The following is a 19,074-nucleotide window of genomic DNA, read 5'->3' as shown; positions in this document are numbered from 1 at the left end:
CTTCACAGGTGAATTCTATCAAACATTTAGAGACAAGCTAACACTCATCCTTCTCAAACTCTTCCAAAAAATTTCAGAGGGAGGAACACTCCCAAACTCATTTTATGAGGCCACCATCACCCTGATACCAAAACCAGACAAAGACACTACAAAAAAAGAAAATTACAGACCAATATCACTGATGAATATAGATGCAAAATCCTCAGCAAAATACTAGCAAACAGAATCCAACAACACATTAAAAGGATCATACACCATGATCAAGTGGGATTTATCCCAGGGATGCAAGGATTCTTCAATATATGCAAATCAATCAATGTGATACACCATATTAACAAACTGAAGAATAAAGACCATATGATCATCTCAATAGATGCAGAAAAACCTTTTGACAAAATTCAACACCTATTTATGATAAAAACTCTCCAGAAAGTGGGCATAGAGGGAACCTATGTCAACATAATAAAGGTCATATACGACAAACATACAGCAAGTATCATTCTCAATGGTGAAAAACTGAAACCATTTCTTCTAAGATCAGGAACAAAACAAGGATGTCCACTCTCACCATTATTATTCAATATAGTTTTGGAATTCCTAGCCACGGCAGTCAGAGAAGAAAAAGAAATAAAAGGAATACAAGTTGGAAAAGAAGAAGTGAAACTGTCACTGTTTGCAGATGACATGATACTATACATAGAGACTCCTAAAGATGCCACCAGAAAACTACTAGAGCTAATCAATGAATTTGGTAAAGTTGCAGGATACAAAATTTATGCACAGAAATCTCTTGCATTCCTATGCACTAATGATGAAAAATCTGAAAGAGAAATTAAGGAAACACTCCCATTTACCACTGCAACAAAAAGAATAAAATACCTAGGAATAAACCTACCTAGGGAGACAAAAGACCTGTATGCAGAAAACTATAAGACACTGATGAAAGAAATTAAAGATGATACAAACAGATAGAGAGATATACCATGTTCTTGGATTGGAAGAGTCAACACCGTGAAAATGACTATACTACCTAAAGCAATCTACAGATTCAATGCAATCCCTATCAAATTACCAATGGCATTTTTTACAGAACTAGAACAAAAAATCTTAAAATTTGTATGGAGACACAAAACACCCCGAATAGCCAAAGCAGTCTTGAGGGAAAAATACGGGGCTGGAGGAATCAGACTCCCTGACTTCAGACTATACTACAAAGCTACAGTAATCAAGACAATATGGTACTGGCACAAAAACAGAAATACAGATCAATGGAACAGGACAGAAAGCCCAGAGATAAACCCATGCACCTGCGGTCAACTAATCTATGACAAAGGAGGCAAAGATATTCAATGGAGAAAAGACAGTCTCTTCAATAAGTGGTGCTGGGAAAACTGGACAGCTACATGTAAAAGAATGAAATTAGAACACTCCCTAACACCATTCACAAAAATAAACTCAAAATGGATTAGAGACCTAAATGTAAAACCGGACACTATAAAACTCTTAGAGGAAAACATAGGAAGAATACTCTTTGACATAAATCACAGCAAGATCTTTTTTGATCCACCTCCTAGAGTAATGGAAATAAAAACAAAAATAAACAAATGGGACCTAATGAAACTTCAAAGCTTTTGCCCAGCAAAGGAAACCATAAACCAGACGAAAAGACAACCCTCAGAATGGGAGAAAATATTTGCAAATGAATCAACAGACAAAAGATTAATCTCCAAAATATATAAACAGCTCATGCAGCACAATATTAAAAAAATAAACAATCCAATCCAAAAATGGGCAGAAGACCTAAATAGACATTTCTCCAAAGAAGACATACAGATTGACAAGAAGCACATGAAAAGCTGCTCAACATCACTAATTATTAGAGAAATGCAAATCAAAACTACAATGAGGTATCACCTCACACCAGTTAGAATGGGCATCATCAGAAAATCTACAAACAACAAATGGTGGAGAGGGTGTGGAGAAAGGGGAACCCTCTTGCACTGTTGGTGGTAATGTAAATTGATACAGCCACTATGGAGAACAGTATGGAGGTTCCTTAAAAAACTAAAAATAGAATTAGCATATGACCCAGCAATCCCACTACTGGGCATATACCCAGAGAAAACTGTAATTCAAAAAGACACATGCACCCCAATGTTCATTGCAGCACTATTTACAATTGCCAGGACATGGAAGCAACCTAAATGCCCATCAACAGATGAATGGATAAAGAAGATGTGGTACATAAATACAATGGAATATTACTCAGTCATAAAAAAGAACGAAATTGGTTCATTTGTAGAGACTTGGGTGGATCTAGAGACTGTTATATAGAGTGAAGTAAGTCAGAAAGAGAAAAACAAATATCGTATATTAACGCATTTATGTGAAACCTAGAAAAATGGTACCGATGAACCAGTTTTCAGGGCAGAAATAGAGACACAGATGTAGAAAACAAACGTATGGACATCAGTGAGGGAAAGTGGCAGGGGTGGGTGGTGGTGGTGTGATGAGTTGGGGGATTGGGATTGACATATATACACTAATATGTATAAAATGGGTAACTAATAAGAACCCGCTGTGTAAAAAAATAAATTAAATAAAATTCAAAAAAAAAAACAACAAGAAACAAACCTCAGAGTAAAAGTGCTGAAAACCAAAGATAAAGAAAAAAATCTTGAATGCAGCGAGAAGACACAATTCATGCAGAGGAATAATGCTAAGAATCCCAGCAGACTCCTCAGATCCTATGCAAGGCAAGACTGACATCTTATCATTCTGAAAGAAAACCCCTGCTAATCCAGAATTTTATGTCCAGTAAAAATACCTTTCAAAGATGAAGATAAAATAAATACCTTTAGACAAACAAAAGTTGAGAATTTATTGCCAATAAACCTGTGCTACAAGAAATGGTAAAGGAAGTTCTTCAGGCAGGATGATATCAAATGGAAATTAGGATACACACACACACACACACACACACACACACACACACAATAAAGGGGCTGGAAAGGAAATAATTAAGGTAAATATTAAATATGTTTTTTCTTATTTTAATAGTATATAGAGTATGAATACATTTTTGTAGAAAGAAAACACAGCATGATTCATTTAAAAAACTTTAGAAGGTTATACATCAAAATTTTAACTAATTTTCAAGAGCCCAGAGATTAGAGAAATTTTGTAAGGTAATTGTTAGAAGAAATAATAACTAGAAAATGAATTTTCTGTTATGACAAACTTTTCTCACTTTTTTTTGCTCTACTATATGGTAAAGAAGAGACAAAGAAAAGGCAAAAGGAGTCTTTTTCTCTGATGCATAAGCCAATTGTAATAGATCTAACTTTTTAGAGAATAAATAAGGATTAAATAGAAGTTTCTTATAAGGGTTGTTGATGTTCTCTCTACTGGCTGAAGCTTTGGGGCTGGAACCTTATACATGACTTGAAGGACTGTTTATTCCAAGAAAATATTAAAACACTATTCTCTACATGGTCTAGAAAGAGAGCCAGGAATTGATAATGTCTAAATATTAGTGAGACTGTTATCTACTTGCACCAAAATGTCTTTCATTTTGTCAATCTAATCTTTCAAATGTCATTCGAATCTTGTTTTGACTTCTATGTAATTATTTAAAATTTACATGAAAACTAGCTAAGATTTCTTCTCAGTTTTGGTAGTAAAGTAATATTTTACTAGGGAAAGAATAATTTAGTGCAAACATATACTATTTTTTTTTTTGACTTGGTTAATCAAGGCCATGAGGAGCCAGAATCTTTAGAATTCAAGTCCAGAATCCAGGTACCATCATCTACATGACAGAGTTATTGAAAGGATCAGAGAGAATGTGTGTAAAGACATAATGTAAGTACATAGTGGGCAGTTAATAAATGGCAGCTGTTATTGGCTACTGAAGTGACTCGAAGATACATGAAGATGCCTTTATTGCCATCAACAATGAAGCCAAGATACCACTTTACAAACAGCAGTTCAAGAATTCATTGACATCTATTGATTAATATGTCTAACATGCTCGGGTTTGAAGTATTCAGATTCCAGACATTTGAGAAACTGTCTCCTCATCTTGCCAGGGGAATTTCACACATAGAAATGGATGGTCAATGTGGGGAAAGAAAAATGATACTAATGAAGTTGATGTATTTTCTCTCTCTCTTTCTCTCTCTCCCTTGCTCTCTCTCTCTCTCTCTCTCTCTCTCTCTCTCTCTCTCACACACACACACACACACACACACACACACACATGTATAGAGGCAACTTCTCTCAAAGTCCTAGTAGGAAAAGTACCTCTTACAGAGGCAAACAAATGACATTTTGACTTGGAAATTTTTAAAAAGTCAAGATGAGTTCTTGAATTATGTGCCACACTGGTTTCTCCCTTGCCCAAGTTTTTAGCCACTAAAATAGGGAAATTTTGGTGTTGGTGCTGCCACCTCAATATTGAATCATCTCTGTCCTATATCCCAGAGTATCATTCAGCTGTTTGGTTACAGAAGTCTCCTTGGAAAGGCCAAATTTTAGCTTGGAATATTTTACCTCTTCCGTTGACTTTTAACAAAAGGGATCTAATTGAACACAGGTCACATCTATTCCATTGATTTTTATCAAGTCCTTGGACCTCAGAAATTTAGAGTTTTAACTCCTGTCAACTACAGCTGGATGCAGAGAAAATTATTCAAAGAAAAAAATTATTTCACTCTCAAAATTTTTAGAGCCAGGATAAGATGTGACAGTTTTAAGGTGAGGACAGAAGATTCCAGGGCTCAAGCTGTTAACCAAGGGTAGGCTGTCCCTCACAAATAAAAGAGAAGATTCAAGGAGAAGGCATGTTTACATATACAATGAATGTATGAAAAGAATAAACCAGAGCAAGATGATGGAGTGAGGGAGAATACAAGAGGAAAAAGAACACTCATCTCCCCATCAAGAAAACGCCTAAGCCATAGGCCGAATGGCTTTTGTTCTCTCAAGAAGCTGAGGGAGAGGAAGACATGGAGAACATCAAGGCATGGAGAATACTGTATGACAGAAGAGGGAAAATGTCCTCGTGCAGAGAAGGGTACAGGGAGGAACAAAGCACTCTGGCAGGTGAAGAGACAAAGACAGCAGAGATAGAGGCAAATCGACAAGAGGAAGGGAACCAAAAACAGCTTCATGGGACAGGGATTGAATAACAGGAGAGATGGAACAGGGAGCAGGAAAGCCATCCAGGAGAGAGAGAACCAGTCAGGCTGGGGGCAGATGCCTGGTGAGGCTTCCTCTCTCACATTCCCAAACCCAAATTGGGGCTCTAGAGAGAAAGAGAAAGTACCATCCAGAATCTGGTTCTCCTGTTCATTGTTCCATCCCCAGCACCTAGAGCCTGGTATGTAGTGGATGCTCAAAACACAGTTGTTGAATGAAAAGTGGTACATGCAGAAAAGGAAAGAAAGCTGGATGCCTTGAGAAACTCCATGCACCTCATGGCTTCCATTATTGAGGTGTGAGCGGGCAGAGAGGATGCCAAAGAGCTGGGCTCTACGTACAGCATGGCTGAATGATGCTCACCCTGAGGGCAGTTTGGTTCGGCTGTTGCAGGACCATCAAGGACCCAAGCGAAACAGGCAGTGGTCAAACCAAGAGTAACTGATGAGCAAGGGAGTGGCAGAGGGTGTTTGTGCTTGAAAGGCCCCACCTCCATGTCTGTCCCCAAATCTCCTCCACATGTTCCGATGTTTGAACGTCTCATTATCCAGAATCTCTCCTTTGGGGGTTATTTCTATAGCGTTTTCCACAAAATACAATTAGCCAACCAATGTGTTCAGCCATTCACAGTCACTAAATTCTAGACAAGAATTGTTGTATTAACCTAGCAACTTAGGGTAGGGCCCCAAGGCAAATGAACTCAGAGTAGAGAGAGACTCCCCAAGACCCAACATGGAACCTGGATCAAAGAGCAATGGATTTGGTCAACAGAGATGGAGTCAAGTTGGTTGTAAGTCCCCAGAGGACTCATCCCATCCCCCTAGGGGATCCCCCAAGTGGGAGATGAAGCTGCGAGGGTAGGGAAGTGAAGATGAGTCAGTTGTAGATTTGTCTGGCTGCTCTATCCTGGCTATGTGATCGTCCCCAACAGAGAAATACACTTAGGGTTTACACAGACAGGACTGACACAAAGACATAAGGAGGAAGGTATCACTGAGAGATTTGGTGCTTGTCCTTGAAAAAGGAAAAAAAAGACAAATGATAACAGATCAGGTGACAAATTGAAGTGAAATCGGCCTCAAAAAGATTCTAGCCATTCAAGTGCCTTTCTTCCTGAAATGACAAGATTTACACATTTTCATCTCTTCCAAGGGCACCAAAACAAGTGCTTCACTCTTCTGTATCATTCCATCCATTTTCTCTTAGCTTATCCCATCACCATGGTGATGAGGCAAGGACTTTATTTTCCTGTGTCTGGACTACACTGGCATCCTTGTCAGTTACTTCAAAAATGCACGTGTCTGCATGTTACTTCTAGAGGAATTTCTTATCTAAGATGGGAATCAATGGGATAAGCAAAGCATTAGGAGAAACAGCCTCTGGACTCTATCCTCATTCTGCCATCTCAGAAAAATTATTTGAGATTCCAGTTTCTGCTCACTAAATGGAGACAGAAAGGCTACTCACTTGCTTAATAACAAAATGTTATAAGACTGAGTAACTTGTGACGGCCCATCATTTTGCTTAAGGCAGAACAATTAAATAACTATGGCAGAGACTACTAACTGCTTACTCCATATCAACTCACCCTTTTTTCCATAGAAACAAAACCAGGATTTTATTCAGGGGTGCAATACATCACCCAAGAGACTACATTTCCCAATTTCCCTTGAGTGCAAATACAGTTAGGTGGATCAACTGTGAATGTCTTCTAGGAAAGCTCCTGATGGGAAACTGACTCAACTGAGCAGTGTTAACCCCACCCCACCCCCCACCTTCCTTTTGGGTGAAGCTCTAGGGGTAACCTTGGACCTCAGAATGAAAGACTGAAAGTCACATGCTAAGGATGGTAGAGCAAAAAGATAAAAGAGGATAGCCTCATCCACCAGAGGGCAGACAGCAGAAGCAAGAAGAACTACAATCCTGCAGTCTGTGGAACAAAAACCACATTCACAGAAAGACAGACAAGATGAAAAGGCAGAGGGCTATGTACCAGATAAAGGAACAAGATAAAACCCCAGAAAAACAACTAAATGAAGTGGAGATAGGCAACCTTCCAGAAAAAGAATTGAGAATAATGATAGTGAAGATGATCCAGGACCTCAGAAAAAGAATGGAGGCAAAGATCGAGAAGATGAAAGAAATGTTTAACAAAGACCTAGAAAAATTAAAGAACAAAGACCTAGAAGAATTAAAGAACAAACAAACATAGATGAATAGTACAATAACTGAAATGAAAACTACACTAGAAGGAATCAATAGCAGAATAACTGAGGCAGAAGAACGGATAAGTGACCTGGAAGACAGAATGGTGGAATTCACTGCCATAGAACAGAATAAAGAAAAAGGAATGAAAAGAAATTAAGAAGGCCTAAGAGACCTCTGGGACAACATTAAACGCAACAACATTCGCATCATAGGGGTCCCAGAAGGAGAAGAGAGAAAGGACCTGAGAAAATATTTGAAGAGATTATAGTCGAAAACTTCCCTAACATGGGAAAGGAAATAGCCACCCAAGTTCAAGAAGCACAGAGAGTCCCATACACGATAAACCCAAGGAGAAACACACCGAGACACATAGTAATCAAATTGGCAAAAATTAAAGACAAAGAAAAATTATTGAAAGCAGCAAGGGAAAAATGACAAATAACATACAAGGGAACTCCCATAAGGTTAACAGCTGATTTCTCAGCAGAAACTCTACAAGCCAGAAGGGAGTGGCATGATATACTTAAAGTGATGAAAGGGAAGAACCTACAACCAAGATTACTCTACCCGGCAAGGATCTCATTCAGATTCGATGGAGAAATCAAAAGCTTTACAGACAAGCAAAAGCTAAGAGGATTCAGCACCACCAAACCAGCTCTACAACAAATGCTAAAGGAACTTCTCTAAGTGGGAAACACAAGAGAAGAAAAGGACCTACAAAAACAAACCCAAAACAATTAAGAAAATGGTCATAGGAACATACATATCGATAATTACCTTAAACGTGAATGGATTAAATGCTCCAACCAAAAGACACAGGCTTGCTGAATGCATACAAAAACAAGACCCATATATATACTGTCTACAAGAGACCCACTTCAGATGTAGGGACACATATAGACTGAAAGTGAGGGGATGGAAAAAGATATTCCATGCAAATGGAAATCAAAAGAAAGCTGGAGTAGCAATACCCATATCTGATAAAATAGACTCTAAAATAAAGAATGTTACAAGAAACAAGGAAGGACCCTACATAATGATCAAGGGATCAATCCAAGAAGAAGATATAACAATTATAAATATATATGCACCCAACAGAGGAGCACCTCAATACATAAGGCAACTGCTAACAGCTATAAAAGGGGAAATCAACAGTAACACAGTAATAGTGGGGGACTTTAACACCTCACTTACACCAATGGACAGATCATCCAAAATGAAAATAAATAAGGAAACAGAAGCTTTAAATGACACAAGAGACCAGATAGATTTAATTGATATTTATAGGACATTCTATCCAAAAACAGCAGATTGCACTTTCTTCTCAAGTGCGCACGGAACATTCTCCAGGATAGATCACACCTTGGGTCACAAATCAAGCCTCAGTAAATTTAAGAAAATTGAAATCATATCAAGCATCTTTTCTGACCACAACGCTCTGAGATTAGAAATGAATTACAGGGAAAAAAACGTAAAAAGCACAAACATATGGAGGCTAAACAATACGTTACTAAATAACCAAGAGATCACTGAAGAAATCAAAGAGGAAATCAAAAAATACCTAGAGACAAATGACAATGAAAACACGACGATCCAAAACCTATGGGATGCAGCAAAAGCAGTTCTAAGAGAGAAGTTTATAGCTATACAAGCCTACCTCAAGAAACAAGAAAGATAAAAGAATCCGGTTCTCTACTGGCCCTGTGCTGCTGCCATAACCTGGACCTCCATGATTCTTTTACATGTGAGAGAAACAAACTGCTATCTTGTTTAAGCCAAACACAATTCCCAACTGATAGACCCACTGTCAACCTTATAAGTAGGCCCTTCTAGGCTCACCCCCAACGTTTTCAGGGCCCAGGCCAAGAGCAGAGGTGGGAGCCCCTAGCTTGTGGCCCAACCCCTTCTCTTCCCACCCCAGCTCTGTCTGCTTTGTGTGGACATCCAAGCCCATGCTTCTAAGCTCATCTCCAGGCCAACACTGCCCCTTGGCCACTCTTCGGGTCTAAGGTGCACACACTTCCCTCCAGGAGGACAGAGCCTGGGAAAGGCTGCTATAGGCTCTGAAAGTGAGCTCAGAGCCACTTGGGCAGGGAATTTTAGGATCCTAGGACCCTAAGGCACAGTCTAGAAGTGGGAGGAGGTTTCAGATGGCATGCACCTTTGCCCTGTGATCTCTTCGCCCTGTGGGGAGAAGCATGGCCCTTGAAGGCACAGGGGCCAGGGCAGGGACCCGAACTGCCACAGTCTAAATGTGATACCACTGGCTCCTCTCCCTCTCACCTCCTAATGCCTGCCTTTTCATCGTTCACAACTTGACAGTAGAGAGAAACCTGAAGTAGTTCAGTTAACTCCTTGTAACAGCCTTGGTAAAGTTATCTTTTAGAGGAAAAGCCTGGAACTATAGCTTGAACTGTGCTGTTTCCCTGTTACCTTTAATGCTGCTATCTTCTCTCTTTTATGAGACTGTATAATGGAAAGCTGATCAAGCCTGGCTCTCAGGCAAGCTTGTCTTTGTTGAGCTGTCATTAGGATGGCCACGCATTGTGGATCAAGCAACTGCAATACTGGTGCTGGTGTTCTGACTGAAGGAGGAGTCTCCAGATCCTGGGTCCCTCTCATTTACACATCTGCCTGTTTGAGGAAACTCTCCAAGTGTTTACCTGGGTCTCTTTGTACAAACATTGCTCCCTAGGAGGGAGTGGAATCAGCAACAAACCCCGGCCACCGAAACTGGAACAGGGACTTTTGCCCTAGGAGGACTACAGAGAAATGGATGGGAATTGTGACCAGGAGAGGGACTCTCTAAGGGGTGCCACTGAAATGGCCCAGGACTGGGTCCCAAATGAGCTGGGCATCTTTTTCTGTTTCTCAGGAAGCCCCCCACTCAGCCTAGGGTAGCAGGGACTGAGACCTGATATGACAGTGCCACTGCTGATGGGATCCACCACTCCAGCTCCCACCCCTAAGTGCAAGGACTTATTCCTTAAGGAATTTATCTCCTTCACATGGCCTGACTATCAGGACTGGTAACCTGGCTTCATGAACATGAAAAATGCCCAAATGGCCACAGTATCATTGTGTATCTTAGAAGCTCTCTTCCTTTAGTTCAGTGATTCTAAGCCTCATTTTGGATTACGGATCTCCACGTTCTCTAGGCTGGATAATTACCAAAGGACATCAGTGTCCACCCACACTTCAGAGAACTGTTGTAGCTCCTTTCAGACAAGGAGGCATAATCCAAAGACCATTGAGCAAATAATCTGAGATGTAGGCACTTGCTATAGACTGATGTTTGTGTCCCCCCCAAATTTGCATGTTGAAACCTAATCCTCAATGCAATGAGGGCCTTTGAGAGGTGATTAGGTCATGAGGGTGGAGCCCTCATGAATAGGATTAGGGCCCTTATGAAAGAGACCTCAGAGAGTTCCCTTGCCCCTTCTGCAGTGTGAGGACAGAGCAAGAAGATGGCTATCTATGAACTAGGTAGAGAGCTCTCACCAGACACCGAATCTGCTGGTGCCCTGATCTTGGGCTTCCCAGCCTCCAAAACTGTGAGAAATAAATGTTTGTTGTGTAAGCCACCTAGGCTATAGTATTTTTGTTATAGTAGCCCAAACAGACTGACAGAACTTCTATCCCCAACTTTCTATTTAAATTTCGTTTATTAGTTTTTTCATAGGAAAAATGGAAGGCATGGGTTAACTGATTTGTAAGGTCCCTCCTAGCTCCAAAGTTCAATGGCTCTATATAGTTCTATGAAATGACAGACATGATAAATATCCTTGTTCCCATCCTCATCTACTATCTTCTCATCTTTCAGGTCTTGGCTTAGAAGCTAGTTCCAGCCAGTAGGGTGGGCTATGAGACCTCTTTCTGTGTTCCCATGGTGCCTTATTCTACCCTATTATAGCACTCTTCTCTCTAAAGCATAATTGTCTGTAAGTTAATTTGTGGGTTCCCTGCTAGACAGCAAATTCTGGGGGAACTGAGACCAATCTTTAAGGTCGTATCCTCAGCACCGATTTCTAGCAGGAGCTCAATGATATATAAGAAATGATAATATGAGTGAGTGGTTTCTGATAGCTACAATCTCCTTTGGTCACTGGACTGGCGATGAAAGATGTTCTCAGATAACTATTCAAGGAACATGCCGAAATAGCTTTTGTTCTTCTGCCTGCATTTAGTAATAGTATTTGGATATAGGTACCATGAGTATACACCTAATGAATCAGATTACCATATTTTTTAAACGGAAAAGATGAAAACAAAACTTCCATTTTTATGGTCAGAGAAACCCAGACTATTATTCTCAGCTTGGTTCTCAGGAATAAAACAGAAGATCCTCTGCCTCCTCATCTGAGCTCTTCAAATTAATCTAAGGTCTGATTGTCCCAAAGCATTACTAATTGTATAGCGACATCATTTATATCACAAAATTGGAAATGACATACATATCCCATCACAGAGTGATGGTTAAATAAACTATGACACTCAAACGGTGAACCCATGCAGCCTTTGATAATGGTGTTTACAAGATAATCTGAAGTTAAAAGGCAAGACATAAAATTACATAAGCAGTATGACTGCCATCATGTAAAATATGTCAAATATACAAATAAAATATAGAAGGAGATACTACAGAATCTGAACCATGGCTGTGTTTGTGTGTTAGGACTGCGCATGATTTTCTTTCTACTTTTCTGAATTTTGCAGATTTTCCTCTTTTACTCTCATGGTGAAAAATCAAAATCAACAAATCATTTAATTGTTAATTGAAAACATCTACTATAAAATTTTGGCTATTGATAGTGGTTGCGTCCACCTGAAAGAGCTGTATGGCGGAGCACAGAGAAGACCCTATGGTGAAGCCAACAGAAGCAGGGGGTGGAAAGACAGGGAATCCTCTGGAGTTGCCGCTGCCTGTGGAATAAGAGACATCACGGATCTAAGCTCTTACTATATAAATGCCAGGCATTTCTCAGACATTTTTTTCATTATGTCCTCATAAAAGCTGTAAGAGATAGGTACTGCTGTTATTCCCATTTTACAGCTGAAACTGAGCCTTAGAGTGGTCAATCCTTTTGCAAGGACCCGGAGGAGCCCAAGTGTGAGCTTTCGCAACCTGTCCCACCATCCACTGAGGGGAAAATGAGCACATTTCTCAGCCATACTTCCTCTCGTGCAAGGATCTCTTGTGTCAAAGGCACAGTCTCCATTTCCATTATTGGGAGATTCTGTTTGGAATCAGTCCTCAAATGACTCTTGCCTGTCAGTGGAGATGGTGTCCAGTGACCACTTGTTCACCATATCATCTCAAGGCTCTCACCAGAGTGTGATCCCAAAATTGTCCCTCTTTGCACATAAATCCATTGCTTTGGGGCAACGAGCCCATTTATAAATGCTCTCATTGTGGCCAACTTTACAGATCCAGACCAACATGGATAGAGCCCAGGCCAGCTCCCTAGTTAAAACGTGAACCATGGTCGCCCTCCACTTGCCAGCATGATAACAGGCAAGCTTTCACCATGTGCTTGTTGAACGTAGATCCACCCTGCAAATGCTGACGGACTGAATACGCTCAGCTGACAACATTCGTGCACACAAGCATTTTGAGGCTCTTTGTTACATGGTCACGTTTTCTCTGCACAGAAACCTACTGGTGTTACCATTTCCAGGGGTGGGGGGAGAGGAGGCTTCACTACAAGAGAATTCAGGGAGAACAGAGCAGAGGACCTGGCGGGAGTCCAGTCCTGTTGAAGTCAAGTGTGTCACTAAAATAAGCAAGTCCTCTCTGCCCTCCTCGCTACCGCAGGGAAACATGAATGAGCGAGCGAGGACAACTACAGAAACATTCCATGAAATCAGTCGTTCAGGTGGGTCTGAAGGAAATGACAAGTGGGCTTAAAGGAAATCCATTTCAAAATCAAGTTCAAATTCAAAACAAATGTGTGAACAGGGAAAAACATAATGATCAAAAAGGAATGAATTTAAAAATATACATATATATAATAAAAAATATTTTAAAAAATAAAAATAAATAAAAAGGAATGAATAAACAGACAGCAACCCTAACAAGAAGACCCAATCGTCAGGGTAAGTGCTATGCGGAGAACTGCTTGGGGATATTATTGCACCCCATTGTGCCCTGTCTCCAGGTCCTGTCCCTCAGGGACGATCGATGGTGTCCGTTCACTTACTTTCTCTGGAACCGGACCACAGGATCAGCCAGCAGGTCGGTGACGTCAAGCTTCCTCCCCTTCTCGATAACATCCCGATGCTTGCGGACAAACAGCCACCCGATATGGGAGAAGAAGAAGCCCCGGCGGGCGTTGTGGGGATCAGCGTCGGTCTCCGAGTACTTGTGGTGGACTCGGTGGTCCCTGGACCACTCGAAGATGTCATTCTGCAGAGAGAATGCAGACCTGAGTGATGGGCTAAAACACCCTGGTGCCTTCCCCGAAGTTCCTCAGCCTTCCTTCCCCCCGCCCCACCCCCTCTCCTCATCACTGACTTAGACTTGCTCCCACCCTCAACTGCAATCTCTCAACCTCAAGTTCAATCCCTGGGGGTTGGTCTGGGGTGGTTTTCATCCAAACAAGAGTACATCCTCACTTAGTAGGGATCTTAGGAATGTGCCCACTGCAGGAGGTTCAGGCTTGTTGAGTGAACTAGTGGGGAAACCTGAAGAAAGTTCTGGTTACCGAAGTCTCCTGGGAGATCGTTCATGTCAAGAAGAGAGACATCCGTCCTCAAGTTCTGGTGGTCAGAGGAGAGGTGTAACCTTGAGTATGGAAGGGGGTTAGTTCTTGGTCTGGCTCTCTCTGCCCTCCCTCCCCCGCTTGGATGGAGTTCATGTCCAACACACAGCAAAGAGGAAGTCAGTAAGTAAAAACACAAAGAGGTGCTTCACCAAATCTCTGCACAATACCGAGGCACAAATAACATTGCTTGAGGGCTGCGCTAACAGTGCGTCACAGAAAGGAGGGGAGGGGACTTAGGCTCCTGGAGGAATCTGGTGTACTTGGCCGAATCTACAACGTGGAGAAGCAGCAATGCCTGAGGGGCAGGCGGCACTCACTGGAATCCCAAGAGAGACTCTGGTGCCCAAGGAAGGAGAAGCATCAGGGTCCAGCAGACTCTGCCAAACCCACAGACAGGGTGGGGCTCAGGCACACATGGGAGACCAGCCTGTTGACCCTCTGGTGACGGGAGAGAGTGACAGGAGCTGGAGGTCCTGGGTGAGCTATCAGGGCAGCATTTCAGCTGACACTGTTACTGAAATCTTAGCTATAGCCATGGGCCAATGAGATCTATAAACTTTCAATGTATACTCAGATTTGTTTTTATCTGATAATGCTTTCAAAGCTTTGAGACCACAAATTAGGTTGGGAAGTAGTGCTTTAGATAGGAAAATTACAGTTGACCCTTGGACAGCATGGGTTTGAACTGTGCAGGTCCACTTATACACGGATATTTTTTCAATAGTAAATGCTATAGTACTTCACGGTCTGAGGTTGGTTGAATCTGAGGATGTAAAGGAACTGCAGATAGGAAAGGCCAACGATAAATTATAGACGGATTAACCCCCAAGTTGTTCAAGGGCCAACTATAATCTGAAAATAAAAATAAATATATATAGTGTATAAGCTCTTTTTTTAAAAAAAAAAAGGTAATAATGTTTTATACCATACTATTCAGTACTTAGTCATGCTTTCATTAGGAATCTGCCATTTCACAGATATTGGCTTCATGCTGATGAGAAGAGAGAGAACTGTTTTATCCTCAAAGTTTTAACAGTTCTTTTAACCAAAAAATATTTCATGGAGTTTTTTGTCTCTCTGGCTCACCCAGTGCTGCTGGAAGGCAACTCAACCTTGTTCATTTTATAGCACCATTGAAAACTTTTAAAATTTGCTTAACCCTTGGGTAATGGGACAGAAAGAGGGAAGGTAGAAAGACCTTAAGAAGTATATGCTCAGCTTTGAATATAAAGAGGGAAAAAAGTGCTTAGCAATCTGTGTAAGGCAAAAATTGTAGCCTGGCTTACTGCGATAAGAAAGAGGTCTTTAAATTTTACGAGTGTGTTGAAACACAGTGGTTGGAAAGAGTGAAAGCATTTATTATTTATAATCACAGAATCTGGAGTCTGGAAGGAATTTCAAATGTCAAGACCACTGCAGCCTAAGGAATAATTTATTACTTTTGCATCCAGTTTATTGCTTGCATTGCAAACCCAAGTAAACACAGGAAGGAGGGGGAACACTCTGTCCCTAGTTCACAGATGGCAAAATTAAGCTTTAGAAGACATGTATTCAAGTTCATCTAGTAAGTCAAACCAATAACGGAACAAAGATGGTGCTCCTTAGGTTCTTAGTTCACACTTGTTTCCACAAGATATTTCCCTTATTCTTCAAGTTTAGGGGAGGGAGAGTCTTTTAAAGAGAAGTCTCATTCTCCTTGTTAAAAGGTTATGTTGGTTCTTGAATTTATTGCAATGCAATTTTATAAAAACTCTAAGTGGAGAGTTCCAAAGGGCTAGAAACGTTATTCTCATAAAATTAAGAATGATAGAACAACAAAAGAATGATGAGGACAAGTTGGAACAGAGATATTTCTTTATTTTAATCCCTCTTACCTGAATACCTTCCAGACAGAAGTTACTTTGACTGAAGCAGTGGAATGAAGCAAGGATTTGGGCCACATTCCAAATAATCGAGCATACAATCGAGCCAAAAATACTTTAAGATGTACTTAAAAAATCTTTTTCTTTTTAAACTCTAAAGCTGAGTCCAGCGAAAAAGTGACTCATAGAACAAGATGTAAGCCAACAATAGCGCAGAAAGGAAGTAAGATTCACATGCTCGTCTCTGGGCCTTTTTCTTCCTACTTATCTGCATTTTGCTCCTACCCTGAAGTGATTGGGTGTGGAAGCCAACCTGGGAACAGCATTTGTGTTTGATGAAAAGGTGTGTGTACCGAGGGTGTGTTTAGTACAGTCAATATGTGAGGAAGGGAAAGCTGAGGGCTGACAAGAGATGGTGACCTTCCATCAATGAACTGACTCGTCAAGTGTGCGTATTCCGTCTGTCCATGCTCTGCGTGCACATTTTAATAGGGGCATGATGCTGGACTCAGCAGCAATTCCTGAAGCCTAAGTACGTACACTTTCTAACAAATCAATTAACAAATGATTCAACTTGCAACTTCGAGTTTGTACTTAACGGTCGGTTCTGGTAGATCACGGTCTTAATACCCCATTACCTTCAATAGTGGACACTCACCCTGTGTTTATTGATCACTCCTGACAAAGAATTGTTGTGGTGAAGGGAGCTACATTAGTTCTAAGAGCGCTAGCTGTAACCGAGGCACAGGCAGGGGTGGGGTCGGGGGAGCAGGAGAGGAAGAGGAAGAGAGCCAATCAGGAGTATACCCCTCAGTGGCAGGTTTTATTACCCAAGAAGCCATACCATGTCCTACTTTGTGCTGTTCAAGAGAAATACAATTGTGAGCCACATATGTGATTTAAATTTTCCTAGTAGCTACACTAAAAAAGTGAAAATAAACAAGTAAAAAATCAACTTTAATCATATATTTTTACTTAACATACTACATCCAAAATATCATTCAATATATTATTAGCATAAAATCATTAATGATATACTTTATATGATATTTTTCTGTACCCATATTTCGAAACTGGGTTTGTATTTTACAATGCCAGCACACCTCAACTTGGACCAACCACATGTCAAGTACTCAGTAGCCACATGTGGCTTGTGGCCAGCATATTGGACAGGGCTAACCCATGGTTTGGACACTTTTCTGTATGTGTTATACTTTTAAAGGTTTTTAAAAATTCAATGTTGATTATGGGTGAGAGTGAGAAATTGGCACAAACCATATGAAGGGCAAATGTGCTGCATGTATTAAAGTGCTAAAATTGTGCAATTCGTTTTCTGGAGTTTATCTTAAGGAAATAGTCATGGCTGTGCGCAAATATTTAATCACAAGGATGCTCATTGAAGTGAAAACTTGGAAAAACCCTGAATTTCCACATAAGAGGATTTGACTTTGTACCTTGTGATACATTAGTTAATTGAATACTCTGTGTGTGTGTGTGTGTGTGTGTGTGTGTGTGTGCACGCATGTGTGTACATAGAAAGTTTCCAAAGAGAAATACTAAGAAAAAGTCTTAGGGTTACCTTAGGGGAGGTAAGACTGGGAAGTAGGAGAAATACTTTTACATTTTATTCTATACTCAGAAATTTTTAACAAGAGCATCTGTTGGTTTTGTATTTAAAAAGTCACAAAAAGGGATATTGTAGTACTGACGTGGAGAGATGAGGTAGAAGGTAGTTAAGTGAAAGACAGTTTTCAAAATAAAAGATGCAGTAATGAGTGCATTCTTAATAAAAATATGTATTTGAGCACAGAAAAATTTAAAAGTATAAGTCAACATGTTTACAGTTGTTCTCCGTAGGGAGTGGGGCAGTGGGTGATTTTTAATTTTTTCTTTCAGTTTGTATTTTCTACGTTGTTATAATAATCAAGTTTTTCTTTTGTAATATGAGGGAAACAGATTATTTTTAAATTTCTATACTCTGGAATCAAAATAACCCAGCTTCTGCCATCAGCCCCAGGTTAGGAAAAACTACGAAGCAGTAATATTCATCTAGTAATCCAGTCAGTGATATATCTTTTTTTTTTTCTGTTACCTTTTCTGCCTTTTTTTTTTTTAATTGGAGTATAATTGCTTTACAATGTTGTGTTGGTTTCTGCTGTACAATGAAGTGAATCAGCTATGTGTATACATATATCCCCTCCCTCTTGGACCTCCCTCCCACCCCACCCCATCCCGCCCATCTAGGCCATCACAGAGCACCGAGCTGAGCTCCCTGGGCTATACCGCAGGTTCCCGCTAGCTATCTGTTTTACACATGATAGTGTATTTATGTCACCCTTCTCCTATCTTTGTTCTTATTAGCACTAACCAACCAATCACACCGCAACCATGGTGACAGTGCCCTCACTTAAACCCATCTTTGTGTTGTACCTCTATTACTTCACTCTCCATCATAGATAATATCCCTAAATGGGATCCCTGCTGAGACTGTAGAAATTAAAATTGATCATGTGGTGATTTTTCTCCATAACGCAGCCTTTGTGTGTTCTCTGGGACTTGAGCAAAGGTAATCAATCTCAAAAGTTCCACTGAAGCAGATTTTGAAGCGACCCACTCTGTCAAAACTACTCTTCCCCAACTTCCTTTTATGTTCAGAATAAATTCTTGGATCAAGTCCTTTAAATGGCAGTAGGGGAAACTGTCTTTTAAGGCCCATGTAATTTGCTCTGGGTAGCAAGATGAAGGCCAAGTTAAACAGCATTTAGCTTGTCCCAGTCAACAGATCTGAGACCAGAACCAATGACTGGCTTTCCCCTAGCATAGCTGCAAACAGATGCTTGCTTCTGACCAGACACCAGTGTGGTTGTTCTGAAACATAATTCAATTGTGTGGCTGCTTAAAATTCCAAAAGGGAAAGTTTACCAGGTGGCTTCAAAACATAGCCAAAGGGAATTCCACTTGTATTCATAATGCATCTTTGTTTTCAGTCAGTAGTGAAAAAGAAACTAGGACCAACATGTTAGCTTCAATAGGCAAGT

At 40.5% G+C, this 19,074-nt stretch overlaps 1 protein-coding gene across 1 annotated transcript in view; it reads right to left on the bottom strand.

The window, feature by feature from the left end:
• SCD5 (stearoyl-CoA desaturase 5) overlaps positions 1-19,074 on the bottom strand; it is a 155,669-nt gene that overhangs the window by 38,194 nt on the left and 98,401 nt on the right. The window contains exon 3 of the mRNA XM_057547376.1: positions 13,611-13,816. Within this exon, the coding sequence (XP_057403359.1) occupies positions 13,611-13,816 (206 nt within the window). The remainder of the gene's footprint in view (positions 1-13,610; positions 13,817-19,074) is intronic.

The sequence above is a fragment of the Balaenoptera acutorostrata genome, chromosome 5, assembly GCF_949987535.1.
Source record: "Balaenoptera acutorostrata chromosome 5, mBalAcu1.1, whole genome shotgun sequence".
In the NCBI taxonomy this organism is placed as follows: domain Eukaryota; kingdom Metazoa; phylum Chordata; class Mammalia; order Artiodactyla; family Balaenopteridae; genus Balaenoptera; species Balaenoptera acutorostrata.
The sequence above is the reverse complement of the archived record's forward strand: the minus strand, read 5'-3'. Positions and strand labels throughout refer to the sequence as shown.